Source organism: Culex pipiens, chromosome 2 (assembly GCF_016801865.2).
Source record: "Culex pipiens pallens isolate TS chromosome 2, TS_CPP_V2, whole genome shotgun sequence".
In the NCBI taxonomy this organism is placed as follows: Eukaryota; Metazoa; Arthropoda; class Insecta; order Diptera; family Culicidae; genus Culex; species Culex pipiens.
The window spans coordinates 215,430,365-215,448,310 of NC_068938.1; the positions used below are offsets into that span (position 1 = coordinate 215,430,365).

The 17,946-nt window shown below is 34.1% G+C and overlaps 1 protein-coding gene and 1 long non-coding RNA gene across 2 annotated transcripts; one reads left to right on the plus strand and one right to left on the minus strand.

The window, feature by feature from the left end:
* Positions 1–1,128: 1,128 nt before the first annotated feature.
* Positions 1,129–15,200, plus strand: LOC120418580 (gamma-tubulin complex component 6). Its single transcript, XM_039581028.2, has 5 exons — positions 1,129–2,627; positions 2,688–3,040; positions 6,179–7,349; positions 10,638–12,019; positions 14,582–15,200. The coding sequence occupies exons 1-5, from the start codon at positions 1,277–1,279 to the stop codon at positions 14,849–14,851; spliced, it is 4,527 nt and encodes a 1,508-aa protein (XP_039436962.1). The 5' UTR covers positions 1,129–1,276; the 3' UTR covers positions 14,852–15,200.
* Positions 15,201–16,168: 968 nt separating this feature from the next.
* On the minus strand, positions 16,169–16,878 carry LOC128092917 (uncharacterized). Its single transcript, XR_008212094.1, has 2 exons — positions 16,805–16,878; positions 16,169–16,765 (listed from the first exon to the last, which is right to left on the minus strand). It is a non-coding gene; the product is annotated as an uncharacterized LOC128092917 (long non-coding RNA).
* Positions 16,879–17,946: the final 1,068 nt, after the last annotated feature.

Consider the following 17,946-nt stretch of genomic DNA (forward strand, 5'->3'; position numbering starts at 1 on the left):
CGGAGAATTTCTGGAGAATCGCGGTCGAATTAATACTATATTTAAATCCCTAGATAGCTATCTTTCCGCAGCCGGCTGCCTAAGATTTTTAAAATTTCAACCGATAAACAAATTGCTTATGGTCGCATCACCTACCACAGTGAATCGCGGTTGAATTAATACTATATTTAAATCCCTAGATAGCTATCTTTCCGCAGCCGGCTGCCTAAGATTTTTAAAATTTCAACCGATAAACAAATTGCTTATGGTCGCATCACCTACCACAGTGAATCCTGACCTCATACCCATCTTACTAACCCCTCAAAACTCATGTGATACTTTGTCGGAGACGCAGTCGATTTGGCGGTCCCATCACTCAAGTATCGGACTAACATTCCCATCCTCTTCCCCGTGTCTTACCTCTGGTCGTGGCCGGCGTCGGTATTGATCAGCATGATAGGGACCTTTGAAAATTGCGAAGGGGTGATGATTGGTTCCTACTTTTCATCTGTGGTCCACGGAGCAATGTTTGGGGGTCCTGGTCAATAACGAAGTAGCAGCTACGGGTAGACACCAATGCTATGCTATGCTATGCTACCCGCCAAATTTTACATTTTTGAAAACTTTGCATTGCAACAATTAAACTAGACTAAAATGTATATTAAAACACTTTATTCATTCAACTGTTGAGACTATAGCTAAAATAACCTTTATCGTTGTGAACAATAATATCAAAAATTCTAGCTTCATTTAAGGACCCAATTTTAATTTAATTTATTTTATTTACCCATTCTTAGAAGTTTCTTGAGCGTTTTATCGTGTGTGGTTTTTTATTATGGAGTTTTTCGTGCCTTAACTGTTCCGTACTAACTTTTAGCTCGTATAGTCTATCGTATTTACCTCGAATACGCCCTTTCAAAATGTTGTTCTAATTATTTTCCGTTGCTTTTCTTTGCAGATTTTCTTCTATTTTATGCAGACTCCTCCGACTGTCATCACTGTCATCCGCGGCAGCTTTGTTTTGAAGCGTCACTTTGTAAACGATCGAATCCGCGCTTCAATTCCACTCAAACAACACATTGAGCACTTTTCAAACACTTCTCGCGAGTTTTCCGTTGCTCTGCGCGCAGATTCCATCGCCTGCTTTTCCCACCCACAATACAATCAGACCTCGAACTTGAACGTCGTGTGTTTTCAGTGCGCCGAGTGAAAAATGTAAATAAAAACAACAACATTTTTGTGACAACTTTCAGTGCGGGTGAAAAATCGATAGCCCCGCGACGTTCGTTGCGTCGGAATGTCCTCGGAGCAGGCGAGTGTTTACGAGCTGGTGGGTGCGTTGGTGCACGCAATTGGCCGCGATGTTCCGGATCGTGCCGCGAAGCGGGCCAAATCGGTGGCATTTGGGATACTGCTGGGGAAGTGGTTCGCTCCGGGGAGGGCGGATGGCGGAGTGGCGGCACGGTTGATTGAGGAGGAACCGCTGGAGATGCTGCACTGCCAGCTGTTTGAGATGGAGATGAAGGCGCGGTACCAGTTTCAGCGGAGACGGTGTGACCGGTTCCGGAGGTTGTTGGATGAGGTGGGGTTGGAGCGGGGTGGGGGTTTGGAGGGGAAGGAGAGGGAAGTTTTGCAGTTTTTGCTGCTGTTGAGGAATTCGATTCCGGACGGGAGCGATTTGAAGGAGGGGGAGTTTCTGGTGGGGGATTTGATGCCGTCGGCGCAGTTGGGACCGTATCCGGTGTTCCGGCCGGAGGATTTTCAGCCGGATGCTAGGAAGTTGAACCAGTATGGGAAAATGCAGGCTGGGAATCCGTACTGTCCGAAGTCATCGGCGAATGTCTTTTCGGAGAGCCTTTCCAGCATGTTGGCTATTACGGATGGTCCGAGAAAGGTCAACAAGACGCTTCCGGTGGTGGAGAGCACCTACTTTAGTGATCCGATGGCCGAGCTGGTCAGCTATCAGGGTCCGTTCCGGTACAATATGATGAAGGGCGGCGCCGTGGATGAGGACGAGCAGCTGCTGACCAGTTTCGAGATCATTCCCGGGGACAACTCCGGACAGCAGGAAGTGGCCTTGGCCAAACCACGCGACCAGATCTTCAATTTTAATTGGGAGAATCTCGGAAACCGGTTCGTCCCGGTGCAGTGTCCGTTCGCGTCGGAATGCAACTCAACGCTTCAGCTGGAAACGCTGAAATCTTCCCGCCGATCTCGCGTCGACCTGCTCGACATTCGACTGGTCCGGAACGACGACTTCCTCGAGGACGTCAAGCTACTTCTGACAGGAATCAGTTCCCGGTGCTTCCACTACGACGACTCGAATCGCTTTCTCATGAATGCCAACTTCACCGTCGACGGAGTGTCCCCCCGGACGATGGGCGCCCTCGTGGACCAGTGCCTCGAGCTGGGAACCTGCTTCAAGCGGCTCCAGAAGATGACCAAGAAGAACCCGTACAATCACGCCATGATCTTGGAGGGCTTCGTGTTCAAGGCGTTTTGCGACTGCGTCGAACGCATCCTCAGCTGCTTCCGGATTGTGGTCCACAGCTACTCCGGACGCTCGCTGCTGCAGCTGCAGCGCAAGGTGGAACCACTCAAGAAGCAGATCCTGGCGCTGGCCAAATTCTGCGGAATTCATCCGAGACGTAAGAAATTCCAAAATACTCACTTCAAACCCCCAACTCAAAAAATGTCAAAATTTTCAGACGAAACCGACTACGACTTCCCGATCGGCTCCGTCTTCCTGGATCACCTCTACAAGGAGCTCATCCACATCACCGACACGGACGTCTCAACCTTCCTGCTGCACATCCTGAAGCACTGCTGCCACGCGTACTTCCTGCTCTTCCAGCAGTGGCTCTTTGCCGGACAGCTGCACGATCCCAGCGGGGAGTTGTTCATCTACTTTGTGAACCATTATCGGCCCAAGACAAAGCACTTTTTCGACAAGGCGTTCCTGATTCGGAGACAGGCGGTTCCCGGGTTTTTGAAGGGGTACGAGGAGGACATTCTGCTGTGTGGGAAGTACACGATGCTGCTGAAGGCGTTCCGACCGACGGTGAGTAAAAACTGAAGTGAAATTGAAATTTAAAGTTTTTTGGATGATTTGGCATTATTTAGAATTAGAGTGTCAAACTTCCTGTTTCGGGAATTTACGGTATTCCAAGTAAATTTTTTTTTTCAAAATTCTCGTTTCCGGGACTTTTGTAGACTTGCTTTATTTGGAGTGTACTAGCTTTCTAATTCTGAAAAATCTTTGGAAAAGCCAGACAAGATTGAAAATATTCATTGCGCTTATTTTTTTCTATTTCAGAAGATTTTGTGAAAATTTTGAAAAACGAAACTAACCCATTGTGTTACATTATAAAAGAACGTACCTTGATTTGGAATATTTCAGAAAATGTTAGTAGTGAGTAGTGAAAAGTGCAAATAAAAAAAACAAAAAAATAAAATTTCGAACTTCAACAAAAAGAAAAAAAACGAAACTATTGGCACTACGCCCCCCGGGGCATGGCCTTCCTCTAACGTGGGATTTCTGCTCCAGCGCCTCTGACGAGACAGGAGAAACCGGGACCGACGTTTTACTTCACCATCCGATAGAAGCTCAGTGGATAAGGCGGGAATCGAACCCGCGTCTCATAGCATCATCGGGATCGGCAGCCGAAGCCGCTACCCCTGCGCCACGAGACCCACACCTCAACAAAAAGAACGACATTTGAATATTAAGAAAGTTGTAGAAAATGTAGAAAATATTAAATAGTTTTTGGAAATTGAGAATGTTTATGAAAATTAAAAATAATATAAACATCAAAAAGATTATTTTGTTTTTTTTTGCAAGTTTGGCAAGTGTCTTATGCCTAATTTTTTTTGAATGTTATGAAAAAAACTGTATTTTTTAAGTTTTGAAAATTTTAACAAAAATTAAAAAAAGCAAAAAAAATGTTTTCTAATAAATTTTTTTAAAGTTTTTAAATTTTTGATAAAAAAATTGAGCTTTATTTTATTTTCTTAAATCCTAAGAATAAAAAAAAAATACAAATTTGAATTTCTTTTTAAAAAACAACATTTAATCATTTTAAAAAATTACAGAGATTAAGGTTATGTAGAAAAGTTTAAACATTGTTTAAAAGTTTAGAATAAAAAAATAAGTTCTTAAGAATTTCATAATTCTTAAGAACTTATTTTTTTAATTATTAATTTATATTTTCTTGTTTATTTTTCTCAATTTTAAATATTAAAAATTTACAAAACTTAATCATTGTTTTAATTTTATTTCAATTTCTAAATTTGTTTGAATTTTTACATTGTTTTGAAATGTATAATTATTTTTAAATATTTTTAAAAATCTTGTTATTTGTTTTTTCCTTATTTGTTATATGTTATGTTAGTATTCAAAATGTTATGCTATTATTTAAAAATTGTTTTGCGTTTTTAAACTTTTTTTTTCAGCCCACCTATTTATAATTTTAGTACACAAAGATAATCTAAATTTGATTTTTAACATGTTTCGAAATTTTAAGATATTTTTTTCAAATAAAATTTTAAATTTCTTTTTAAAAAAACATCATTAGAACATTAAAAAAAATAGAAAGATTAACATAATGTAGAAAAGTGAAAAATGTTAAAAATTGAAAATAAAAAAAAAACGGAGAAAAATACAAAGTTTCTTCGTTTTTAAACTTCCAATATTCCAATGTTTTTATTTCAATTAGTTTTTTTTTGCCTATTTTTTATTTTTCTTTATTTTAAACATTCAAAATTTACAAAATTTAAAAAAAATAAAATTTTATTGTAATTTTCTGAATTAGTTTAATTTTTTTTTCTTGAAATATATATTTTTTTTCAAATATTTTTTATTTGTTTGATTTCTTTATTTTTGATTTTATTTAATAATTTTTTTCAGCTTATATCCTTTTCTTTCCCGCCCGCTTATTAAAAATTTCAGTAAATTAAGATAAATAAATTAGACATTTTTGCATGTTTCGAAATTTAAGGATTATTTCAAATTAAATTTCTTAAAAAAAACATGATTTGAACATTTAATAAAATTTAGAGCGATTAAGATGATGTAGAAAAATTTAAAAAAGCATTTGGAAAAATCAAAAGTTTAGTTTAGTTTAGTCTACACTGAATTCATAAGTTTTCATGTTTTTCTATGGTTTTTGGCGCATTTTACTTAGGCGGGCCATTCTGCCCCCCCTGCCCCTACACTTCGACCAAATAAACACTGACGCTGTATGGATCTGACTCTAGAATAAATGCACAGTTGTGTGTTATTTATAAGTCCAAAATGTTCAATTATTCATATAAGTCCAAATATTCATTTGCGGATAACTACCTAACTTGAATTGAATACAAGATTTAAAACAACCTATCCGAAAGCTACTCTTATCTCATATCCCCGACATTTTAATTAATAGCAAAAAAAACGTTTCTTTTAAAACCTGTCTAGCTTCTTTTGAAAAAAAACAAAAAAAAATTAATAACAGTTCATATTTTACAAGTCGCGAATTGAAAAAGAGACGACCATTTGATCGTCAGAATTCCAGTAGATCCTCGATTCGCAACAATGGTCGATACAATCATAATCCGACAACCGTTAGTTCAACAGATCAACGAATTTAGTCCGATATCTTTTCACTATTGATTGATCGAGACTCTATGGAAATTTTGACAAATCAGAATGGTTTTTATGCTACTTGAATGAAAATCACCGATTCTGATAGAATTACTAAATTCACTGTTACTAATTTTGTCCCTAAATAACTAAAGGCAAAGTATAAAAAGTTGATATTTATAGTTAAAATCCTAAATTCTACAAAAACTATTTTTTAAAAAACCCGCATCCTAACCTGACACCCACATTAAGATAGGGAAAAATCACATATGTTCATTGTACTAATGTGATATTTCCACTATCGGAGAACCTCCTTGTCTCGATGACAGCTTACCGGCCATCGATTAAGCCCTGAGACTGCGCCAAAGTGGGTTCTCGCAGCATGAAGTGGTGTCCATGTGTAAAAATGGAAGCTTCAGCAATATACTGAACACTTCGATTTTAATTCCACATCGAATCAAATCATACTCTTTGCCAAACAAGCATCAAACCTATGACACTCATTATGACAAAGCCCAGGGACATTCTAAACTAACAATTTTCATATAACAAAAATAATGTTTTCGTCTCTCCTTCCAGCACCCCATCTTCACGCTGAAATTCCCCAAACTGGAAGTGTGCCTGTCGTACCGCTCGATCAACGCGCTCAAGCTCCGCTGGCTGCAGTACGTGGCCCGGGCACGGGACATTTGCGGCGCGTCCGTATCGGTGCGGGCCCTGTACGAGCAGAAGGAACGCGAACGGCAGGAGTTCTTCCGGCTGGTGGAGGAAAACTTTCGCCGCAGCATGGACCAGTGGCGCCAGGATCAGGACGTGGAGGCCGCTGAACTGCGCCGCAAGAGGGAACGTCAGGCGGAGGAATTGCGCGATCAGTTGATTGAGATCCGGGAGGGCAAGCAGGCGGCGAAGAGGGCGGAACTGGAGTTGGAGGAGAAGTATCGGCATGAGGGGTTGGTCTTTGAGAACCGGCGGATGATGGCGGAGAATTTGGAGCGGGAAAAGACGGTTGAAAGTTATCGGGAGCTGAACCGGATGATGGACGAGAGGAAGGTGAAAGCGGAAGCCGAGGTGGACCGGTTGAAGGTTCAGCTGAGGGGTGATGGCGGCGACAGCAGCGAGAACGACTTTGAGTCGTGCGTTGGAAGTGCCACGGAAGATGAGGGGGCGTCAATCTACGAGGACGCCGAAAAGAGTCCCCAAAAGCAGGACGCGCTGGCAGCTTCCAGCGACGACGAAGCGGAAAAGACAATCGTCGAGACTCCAACCGACGTTGCAAACTCAAACCAAGCAGAAGTCGTAACTGACATTGAGCGAAACAAGCAACGCATGCTTGGATCGAACACAGGGGATTACTACGGCGAGGAAGATCACGCGAATGCCAACGTGGAAGCGATCATGGAAACGGCTTCGGCCGGAATTCGCCAGCTTACGGAGGCCCAGCGGAACAAGTTGAAGGCCATGTCGCACGAGTGCAACATTGACGGGATCGGGCAGGACACGAAGGTGGTGGCGGCGAAGGTTGTGGATGTGAACAGTAATCAGACGACGGCGTCGGCGGATGACGAAAGACTCCGGAACCGGCAGCGGATCTTGATCAGTGATTATACGAGCAGGGGGAAGGAGGAGGAAGAGCTGACTGCGGGGCTGGATGGAGAGCCGAAGGAGCTGACCGACTTGGAGCGGAACCGGATGAAGATAATGAGCCAGGAGTACAACGTGATCGTGGATGATCATGATCATGGTAAAAAAGGTAAGACTTTATTTTGTAACTTTAAAATAAACATTTAAAATTACAAATCATCTAAAAGTTTTCAAATTTAAATTAAAAATTTAGAAAATAAAAAACAGGAATTAGAAAAAAATAATACAGAAAATTATAAAACCAAAAAAATTGAAAAAAATTGTCGTTAGCATTTCAATTAGTGCAAACATAAAAAAAAAATCAAGATAATCAACAATATTTATAAAATAAAAATCAAAATTATCAAATTTATCAAATTTTACTAAATTATCAAAATTATCAAAAATATCAAAATTATCGAAATTACAAAAATTATTAAAATTATCAAAATTATCGAAATTACAAAAATTAATAAAATTATCAAAATCATATTTTTTAAGGTATCAAAATTAAACAAATTACAAAACATGCAAAATTTATAAACCTTACAAAATTTACAAAACTTACAAAATTTACACAATTTATAAAATTTACAAAACTACCAAAATTTACAAAATTTTAACATAAAAATTTTAATGATTGTAAGTTAAATTTTTAATTCAACAAACAAAAACAAGAATTTTGAAAAATTGAAAATAAACAAATTTATAAATTTACTAAATCTCAAAAATTAAAAAAATGAACTTAATTAAAAAATTAAGCTCGTAACAGTTAGATTTTAGAAATTAAAAATTTTACCGAATTTTAATAATTCACAAAATTAAGGATTTTGTAAGTTAAAAAATAAAGAAAACTTGCAGAATATACAAAAACTAGGAATTAGAAAGTTGTTAAAATTAAAAAAATCAATGATGGAAAAAATTAAAAAAAAATGTGAAAAAAATAAAAAGTAAAAGAATATTTGGAAATTAAACAAAGAAAATTTATTGTTTAAAAAAAATTAAAAAAAACATGAAAATAAAAAAGATTTAGAAGATGTAGAAAACTTTAAAAGTTTAAAATCTTTTTAAAATAAATCGAGAAATCTTGAAAATTCCGAAATTATAGATAATGTTGAACACTTAAAATATTCAAAAATTACAAAATGCTGAAAAAATATGTTTCTAGACGTTAAAAAAAATTAATCTGGAAAAAGTTAAATTTTAGAAAGTTATAAAATTAAGAAAATTAAGAAAATTAAGAAAATTAAGAAAATTAAGAAAATTAAGAAAATTAAGAAAATTAAGAAAATTAAGAAAATTAAGAAAATTAAGAAAATTAAGAAAATTAAGAAAATTAAGAAAATTAAGAAAATTAAGAAAATTAAGAAAATTAAGAAAATTAAGAAAATTAAGAAAATTAAGAAAATTAAGAAAATTAAGAAAATTAAGAAAATTAAGAAAATTAAGAAATTTAAGAAAATTAAGAAAATTAAGAAAATTAAGAAAATTAAGAAAATTAAGAAAATTAAGAAAATTAAGAAAATTAAGAAAATTAAGAAAATTTAAAAAATTAAGAAAATTAAGAAAATTAAGAAAATTAAGAAAATTAAGAAAATTAAGAAAATTAAGAAAATTAAGAAAATTAAGAAAATTAAGAAAATTAAGAAAATTAAGAAAATTAAGAAAATTAAGAAAATTAAGAAAATTAAGAAAATTAAGAAAATTAAGAAAATTAAGAAAATTAAGAAAATTAAGAAAATTAAGAAAATTAAGAAAATTAAGAAAATTAAGAAAATTAAGAAAATTAAGAAAATTAAGAAAATTAAGAAAATTAAGAAAATTAAGAAAATTAAGAAAATTAAGAAAATTAAGAAAATTAAGAAAATTAAGAAAATTAAGAAAATTAAGAAAATTAAGAAAATTAAGAAAATTTAGAAAATTTAAAAAAAATTAGGAAATTTAGAAAACTTAGAAAATTTAGAAAATTTAGAAAATTTAGAAAATTTAGAAAATTTAGAAAATTTAGAAAATTTAGAAAATTTAGAAAATTTAGAAAATTTAGAAAATTTAGAAAATTTAGAAAATTTAGAAAATTTAGAAAATTTAGAAAATTTAGAAAATTTAGAAAATTTAGAAAATTTAGAAAATTTAGAAAATTTAGAAAATTTAGAAAATTTAGAAAATTTAGAAAATTTAGAAAATTTAGAAAATTTAGAAAATTTAGAAAATTTAGAAAATTTAGAAAATTTAGAAAATTTAGAAAATTTAGAAAATTTAGAAAATTTAGAAAATTTAGAAAATTTAGAAAATTTAGAAAATTTAGAAAATTTAGAAAATTTTGAAAATTTTGAAAATTTTGAAAATTTTGAAAATTTTGAAAATTTTGAAAATTTAGAAAATTTAGAAAATTTAGAAAATTTAGAAAATTTAGAAAATTTAGAAAATTTAGAAAATTTAGAAAATTTAGAAAATTTAGAAAATTTAGAAAATTTAGAAAATTTAGAAAATTTTGAAAATTTTGAAAATTTAGAAAATTTAGAAAATTTAGAAAATTTAGAAAATTTAGAAAATTTAAAAAATTTAGAAAATTTAGAAAATTTAGAAAATTTAGAAAATTTAGAAAATTAAGAAAATTTAGAGAATTAAAAAAGTTAAGAAAATTGAGAAAATTATGAAATTTTTGAAATAAAAAAAATTAAAAAAACTGAATTTTGAAAATAAAAATAATTAGACAATTAAAAAAAATAGAAAAATATTAATAAAAATAGAAAAAATAGTTTACTAAAATAAATTAAAATTTTGAAAATTTTGAAAATTTTGAAAATTTTGAAAATTTAGAAAATTTAGAAAATTTAGAAAATTTAGAAAATTTAGAAAATTTAGAAAATTTAGAAAATTTAGAAAATTTAGAAAATTTAGAAAATTTAGAAAATTAAGAAAATTTAGAAAATTTAGAAAATTTAGAAAATTTAGAAAATTTAGAAAATTTAGAAAATTTAGAAAATTTAGAAAATTTAGAAAATTTAGAAAATTTAGAAAATTTAGAAAATTTAGAAAATTAAGAAAATTTAGAGAATTAAAAAAGTTAAGAAAATTGAGAAAATTATGAAATTTTTGAAATAAAAAAATTAAAAAAAACTGAATTTTAAAAATAAAAATAATTAGACAAAAAAAATCGAAAAATATTATTAAAAATAGAAAAAATAGTTAACTAAAATAAATTAAGAAAATTAAATTAAGATAATTAGGAAAATTTAGAAAATAAAAAAAAAATTGAAAATTCATAAAAAATAAAAAAAATAATTTTGATTTAGAATATAAAAATTTAAAAATTAAGCTTTACTATAAAATTAAGAAAAAATACCTATATTAAAAATTAAAAAAAAACAGAAAGGTTGTAATTCATTCAAAAATTTTGAACTGATGTTTTTTCCAGGTTCCAAAAAGCCGGAAATGTTCCTCAACCTGGACTCGGACCGCGCCCGGAATCGTCGTCGAATTCTCGAGTGCGAGTACAACATCGTGACGGGGGCGCAGAACTTCACGGCGGACACTCCGATGTCGGTGGACAGTGACACGGTGAGCGAGGACATCCAGCTGCCGATAATTGCGCTCAACGACGTCCCGCAGGACATTAACGCGAATCCGATCGAGGGCGGCAAGCTGCGGTTGGACACGGTGGCCGCCCAGGACAAGTTCAACGAGAGTCGGTTTGGGGTTCCGGATACGGCACTGTTGGCGCAGGAGACGCCGGACAGTGGGTTGAATTCGGCCGGCAAGAATGCCAAGGAGGGTTTTGAGTTTCCGTCGGTGGGGGTGAGGAAGAGTTGTTCGGTGCTGGAGCTGGAATCGGACGAGGATCAGCTGGAGGATGAAATCTATCGGGAGTTTTTGGCGGCGATGAAGAAGCGGGATCTGAATCTGTGTGAGTTGGCAGGAGGAGGTGGAGGGGTGGAGTTGAGTGGCAGTATTTCGGAACTTCGAGAGCTTGATGGTGAGTTGCGCAGCGTTGACGTGCTGACCGTGACGAGGTTTCTGCAGAGTTCGTTGGTTATTCCGTTGAAGGCTCACATGGAGATCGTCAACAGTGAGATCATGAAGATGTGCTTGAACGATCTGGACATTCTTGGACACTTTGAAAGCTTGAGGAACTACTTCCTGTTGATGGACGGCGAGTTCTCCTGTTACGTCTGTGACAATGTCTTCATGCTACTAGAAGAGGTTCAATCTCCAGATGAACTTCTAAACTACCAAACCCTGCACACGATCCTCGACTCGGCGCTCTGCTCCAGCGCCGCCGGCGCGGACAAGAACGCTGATCGCCTCTCCTTCAACGTGGAACAAATCCCGGAACGGTTCGACCTCTACCACCCGAACGTCGTAAGCATGCTGAACCTGAGCTATCGCGTAGAATGGCCCCTAAACCTAATCCTGAACCCGGAAACGATCGAGCAGTACACGAACGTGTTCAAATATCTGGTCAAAGTGCGCCGCGTCAGCTTCGTCCTGGGCAAGTCCTTTCAGCTGTTGAAGGAGTGCCACAAGCAGTACGGCAAGAGGATCCTCGGATCGCCCCAGTACAGCCGGGTGCAGCTGATTTGTCACAAGTTGTCGCACCTGGTGAACGCGCTCAAGAATTACATCACGAGCAGTGCGTTGCTGGCGTCGTGGGACGCGTTCCGGAAGGATTTAGAGAGCGCAGAGTCGATGGAGGATTTGTACCGGAAGCACACGAACTACATCAAGCGGATACTGTTTCTGTGCTTGTTGAACAAGCGCAGCGTGGAGTTTTACAACAATATGGAGGAGATTTTTAAGGTGAGTGGAGATAATTTGCTTGTGTTCCCAATTGCTCATACTACTGTTCACCATAAAGTGCGTATTGAAATTAAAAAAAAAATCATGCTGAAATCCAGTATGCGTACTACAGATTGTATGAAGGTTGATTCCCACCTCTCCGTTTGTTTTCTTTTAAAATTCAAATTGGATTTTTTTCCAATAGCAAATCAATCTAGAATAACAATTGATTCTTCATGAACTGTCAGGACCCAGTGCCTGCAGTTCCCGTTACAGTTTATATGGAATTCCAATAAAAATGTAACAGAAAAATCAGGCTTCGGGTCCAGACTGTTAAAGATATTGTTTTTGACTTTTTGTTTCTACCAACGTTTTTGTTTTTAAATTTTAGCAGTATTTGACACGGTTGACCCAATTTGACCGTACTATTTTTCTAAAAGTCGCTAAGGTGTGTAAATCTTGAATATTTCTTAGATCCTGGAATATCGTTTCCTTCAGTGCAATACTTACTACCATAAGTTGATCAAATTAGAACCGACAGAAAATTAACACTTATCTTAAGCTAATTGGAGCCAACATCATCGATCGATTGATCGATGAAATCATCACCGAAAATTTCTTTGTGCTTATTTATACAAAACTGGTGAGGATATGCTGAGTTGTATTTGTATCGTAGTTTTGTCAAACTTTACTAACTTCGTTTGTTTTTCGTTTTTTGATAGGTTTTAGTAGACAAATGGTGCCAATTTTCTTAAGCTATAAAGAAAATTAAATCAAAAAAAAATGATAGGAAAAATAATGAAAAAATCAGGGATATTCAAAAAAAGATTCCACACAAAATTGCTCTGTTTTCAAACAGTGTCCATCACGATCATCCTCGCCTCATGTCGGAAAATCGTAAAAAGTCGGGAAATGTTCGGAAGTCAATGAAACAATAAATCCGTTTTTTTATCAAATTGTCGAGAATTTCTAGTATACTTGTTAGAAAAATATTTTATAGCTCTTGAATCATTTTGTAATATCCTGAAAATAAAAAAAAAACGCACTAATTTCGTCTTGCACATTTTTACATTTAAAGGCTTCTTTCACTATTTTAAACTATTTGATAATGAAACGACTGTTTAAGACAATCAAAAAAAAATTTATATGAGAGTGGGTAAAAAAGTGAATGTTGCTTGATTTTCATTGATCAGAAAAACATAACTATCAAACAAAATCCAAAAGTTTTTCGTTTTAAATTAAAAATAATTAGAAATTTATAAATATGAAAAAAAATTAAATTGTTAATTTGATAAATTAATTGATTTTTTTTATTTCGGCTGTTTTAAAAATGTTTTAAGATTATTTCTATTAATTTTCTCTTTTTGAAAACAAGTTAGGCTGGTTTAAAGTTTTTGTCGCTACCACCCCTCCCCTCCCCCCGCCCCAACTTCAAAATTGCCTCGTAAAATCAGGGGGCAAAAACATCAAAATTTCAGTGAAAATTTAAGTGCAATCAGCTGAAATCAATTTTAAATGCATTCCCTTGCGTTTAGAATCATTTTTAAGCATGTTTTGATTGATTTAATAATTTTTGAATTTCTGAAAATTTTCGATCTTTAGTATCGCAAATTTATTTATTTTTGTAATTTTTGTTTTCGTCAAATCTTACATTTTTTTTAAGACTAATGATTGCAAAACAACTGAACTAGTGTAAAATACATTTTAAAACACTTTTTGCAGTTAAATGTTAAGACTATGGCTTATTATTTAAATTTTTATATATTTTTTTTAAATTTGATGTTTGCTAGATTTTAAAACGAGCATTGAAATTTTATGTATTATACTGCTTTCAATTATTGTTATTGAGGCCTGCTGTTTAAATTTTCTGTTTGATTAAAAATTTTGGAAGTTTCTATTTTTATGGAAGTTTCTGGTTTATCCAAAATTGTCAAGAATAGGATATTTTTATGGTTGATATTCACTTTTTTATAATTTTATATTGTTTTGTTTTTTGGGTAAGAAGTTCTGGAACAGCCAGGGAATAAGATAATGGGGTATAAATCATTTTTTTTGAGCTATTTTTTTGTATTTTTGTGTATTTGTATTTTTGTATTTTGGCACATCTTTTAGGTAAACAAAAGTGTAATTTTACCTAGAAAAATGTGTAGCGATTGTCCACGCTCCATACAAAAAAAAGTTGTAAGGACAATTGTCCACGAGGGGAGAGGAGGTTTGTATGGACAATTGTCCACGTGGTTTGTGGATGGTCATAAACCAGATCACATCAGCAGTATAAATTATGTCACGCATGAGCTAGAACGTATCCGCCTACTTTGTTAAAGTTTACAGGGATCATTCAAAAATCATGTTACGCATCCTATCTTTTCATAAACTACGATAATTGTATTTTAAGTTCAGGGTTTCGACCTTCAAATTTAAATAGATACAAAATTGCTAGCAAAAAGGGTGTGAATGTACCTTTAAAATCGCATACTGGATTTCGGTATGAATTATCATAAATATAATATTTAAAAAATCACGCTGAACGTTAGTTTGCTCGTATGAAATAAGTAAAAGCTATTTTTTTTTGCTTTCTCACAGGTCGTGCTCCGCTTCTACAAGCATCTCAAGTCCAAGCCGTGGCGTCCGGCGGACAAGGCCCTCGCGAACGCCCCGTACGTGCACCCGCGCTACGATCAGATCCTGCAGGACGAAAACGACTTTGAGAAGCTGATCAAGTACACGATCTATCTGGGGAACAAAATGTACGACTACGGCTACCAGAAGGAAATTCACGAATTTATCGACGTGATCAACATCAACGGATATTACAGTGGCAGCAGCGCCGTTGATAAGGACGGGACCAAGTAGATTCCGTACTAGACGATGGGTTAAACCCTCCTCGCCCTCTTCAAAAGAGCTTCCTGTTGATTAGAGAAATGTAAGGTAAGTGTGGTCATCGTAATTGTGCTCTCTCATAAATTGGTTGGTTGTTAGATTGATAAGAAGATTGGGCTTTAATCCCACCCCGCGATAGATAGAACTAACACTGTGTTGAGTGGGCGATTAAACTACCTGTTACTATGTATCGACCACTCGAAAATCGCTCGCTCTATCTCTGTCTTACACACGTCCTAAAGCACACAAAACAAAATGTTGCATGAAATCTCCACCTAAGTCTATACAAAACTATCACCTAATTGTTATTATTACTATATATTATTGCAAACAATGCTTCGAATACAACAAGAGTAAAACTACAAAACGCAAACTTTCAATTTCTGGAAATAATAGAGAACAACGTCGTCATTCAGAAACTCATTCACTTTTGCTGATTAGCGCACTATCAAAAAAAAAGAGAGAGAAAAAAAACTGCTGATTGCAGTGTTTACACTTCTTCGTTCGTGAAGTTGAAACTCGCGCCGCATACAAAGTCCGTTTTGATTGTAAAAAGAGTCAGCACCATACAATCTGAAACGGTCTGTGTACCAGCTTGGGTCGACCAAAACTCGCAGGAATATAAACACTTCTTATCAAATTTCGTCGAGTCTGGGAGCGAGGGAGCTGTTACGAAAAATGTACTTGAATAAGCAAAAATGATGAGTTTTTCGCAGAAGTCGGTTCAGCAAATAATGGTTCAAATGTCTGTCAAACGGGTTGATGGAAAAATCAAATCTGCCTATAATATATTTATCCAAAATTAAAAAAAAGATATTTTGAGGTTTCCTGCATATTTTTTTAATAATGGCAAGCAAAAAGTATTGCATTTGTTATACCTTCAACATGGGCTATCAAAACTCATCCGGAATTTTAATAACAAATTTCGCACTTATGATAATTTTGGACAAAAGGCAAGGAAATATATTTTTCGTCAAAGCTTAGATTTTTTTAAACTAATGAACTAAATTATATTTTCCACATTTTATTTTTTTTTGTCCCTCTTATCTTATGATTTTCTGAAAAATATACGATTTTCAAAAGTGTCAAAAACTAACTTTTTGCAATTCCGTCGTGAAACTACTTACTTTTCCTGTCATTCTTGAACGACGAAATAGCCTACTTTTCTGTACCAAAAATAACAGAATCGAATAGCAACACTTTTCAAAATAAATGCTGAAAAGTTCTACTTTTCAGCACTGAAATGGGTGCTGAAAAGTTGAACTTTTCAGCACTTGTTTCGAAAAGTAACACTTTTCAACATTGTTTTGATTTAAACGATTTATTGACAAATACATGAAAATTTGACTTAAAATTTCACTCAATGGGTGTTTTTCGGAATTGCAAAAAATGTTGTATGGAACTCGTTGCAAAACTTGATTTTTTCAGCACTCTTCGTATTTATCCAACTCGGTGAACCTCGTTGGATAAATGTACGACTCGTGCTGAAAAAATCCTCTTTTTGCAACTTGTTGCATAAACTACTATTTTGCAATTCCACTGTGAAACTGTCAACTTTTCCTGCCCTTCTGGAGAAACGAAACGGCCTACTTTTCCCTACCAAAAATAACAGAATGGAAAATTAATACCTTTCAATAACAGTGCTGAAAAGTTCTACTTTTCAGCACTGAAATGGGTGCTGAAAAGTTGAACTTTTCAGCACTAGTATCGAAAAGTAACATTTTTCAATATTGTTTTGTTTTGAACGATGAATTTACTAAACACATGAATGTTTGACATAAAATTCCATTCAAAAAGCGTTTTTCGGAATTGCAAAAAATGTTGTAAGCAACTCGTTGCAAAACTTGATTTTTTCAGCACTCGTCGTATTTATCCAACTCGGTAAACCTCGTTGGATAAATGTACAACTCGTGCTGCTCGGTAAACCTCGTTGGATAAATGTACAACTCGTGCTGAAAAAATCTTCTTTTTGCAACTTGTTGCATAAACTACTATTAAAAGCGTTTTTCAGAATTGCAAAAAATGTTGTAAGCAACTCGTTGCAAAACTCGTCGTATTTATGCAACGAGGTTTACCAAGTACGACTCGTGCTGAAAAAAATCTTCTTTTTGCAGCTGCTTTTAAAAATGTCCAAAATAGTAGTTTATGCAACAAGTTGCAAAAAGAGGATTTTTTCAGCACGAGTCGTACATTTATCCAACGAGGTTCACTGAGTTGGATAAATACGACGAGTGCTGAAAAAATCAAGTTTTGCAACGAGTTCCATACAACATTTTTTGCAATTCCGAAAAACACCCACTGAGTGAAATTTTAAGTCAAATTTTCATGTATTATGTCAATAAATCGTTTAAATCAAAAAAATGTTGAAAAGTGTTACTTTTCGAAACAAGTGCTGAAAAGTTCAACTTTTCAGCACCCATTTCAGTGCTGAAAAGTAGAACTTTTCAGCATTTATTTTGAAAAGTGTTGCTATTCGATTCTGTTATTTTTGGTACAGAAAAGTAGGCTATTTCGTCGTTCAAGAATGACAGGAAAAGTAAGTAGTTTCACGACGGAATTGCAAAAATATTTTTAAAAGCAATTTTCAATTTGAATTTGAAAAAAACTTTATTTTTTTTATAAAATGCATTATTTTTAAATTTAAAATTTAAAAAAAGTGTCCAAAATTGTAAATTGTACATTTCTGAAAAAATAAATATTGTTTTCGAATATCTAAGAATATTCTCTATAATTTTCGTTTCTGGACTTTCAAAATCAGATTCTCAAATCGGTAGTTGCTGAGATACAGCATTTAATAAAAACTGATAAATACTTGTTTTTCAAAGTGTTCAAAGATTTCAGCAACCATTTTTTCAAGCCGATTTTTCAAATTAAAAACGAAAAATTTGTAATTTTTTCCGATCGGTCTGAATTTTTTTATGATTTCAAAATTAAACTTATACTTGAAAATGTTGAAATATCCATATTGAAGGATATTTCAAACATTAGGCTAGATTTTAAAATTCTGATTTTATTTTTTTAAAAATCGGAAAATTTTCTCAATTCTTATTGTCCGATTTTAAAATTTT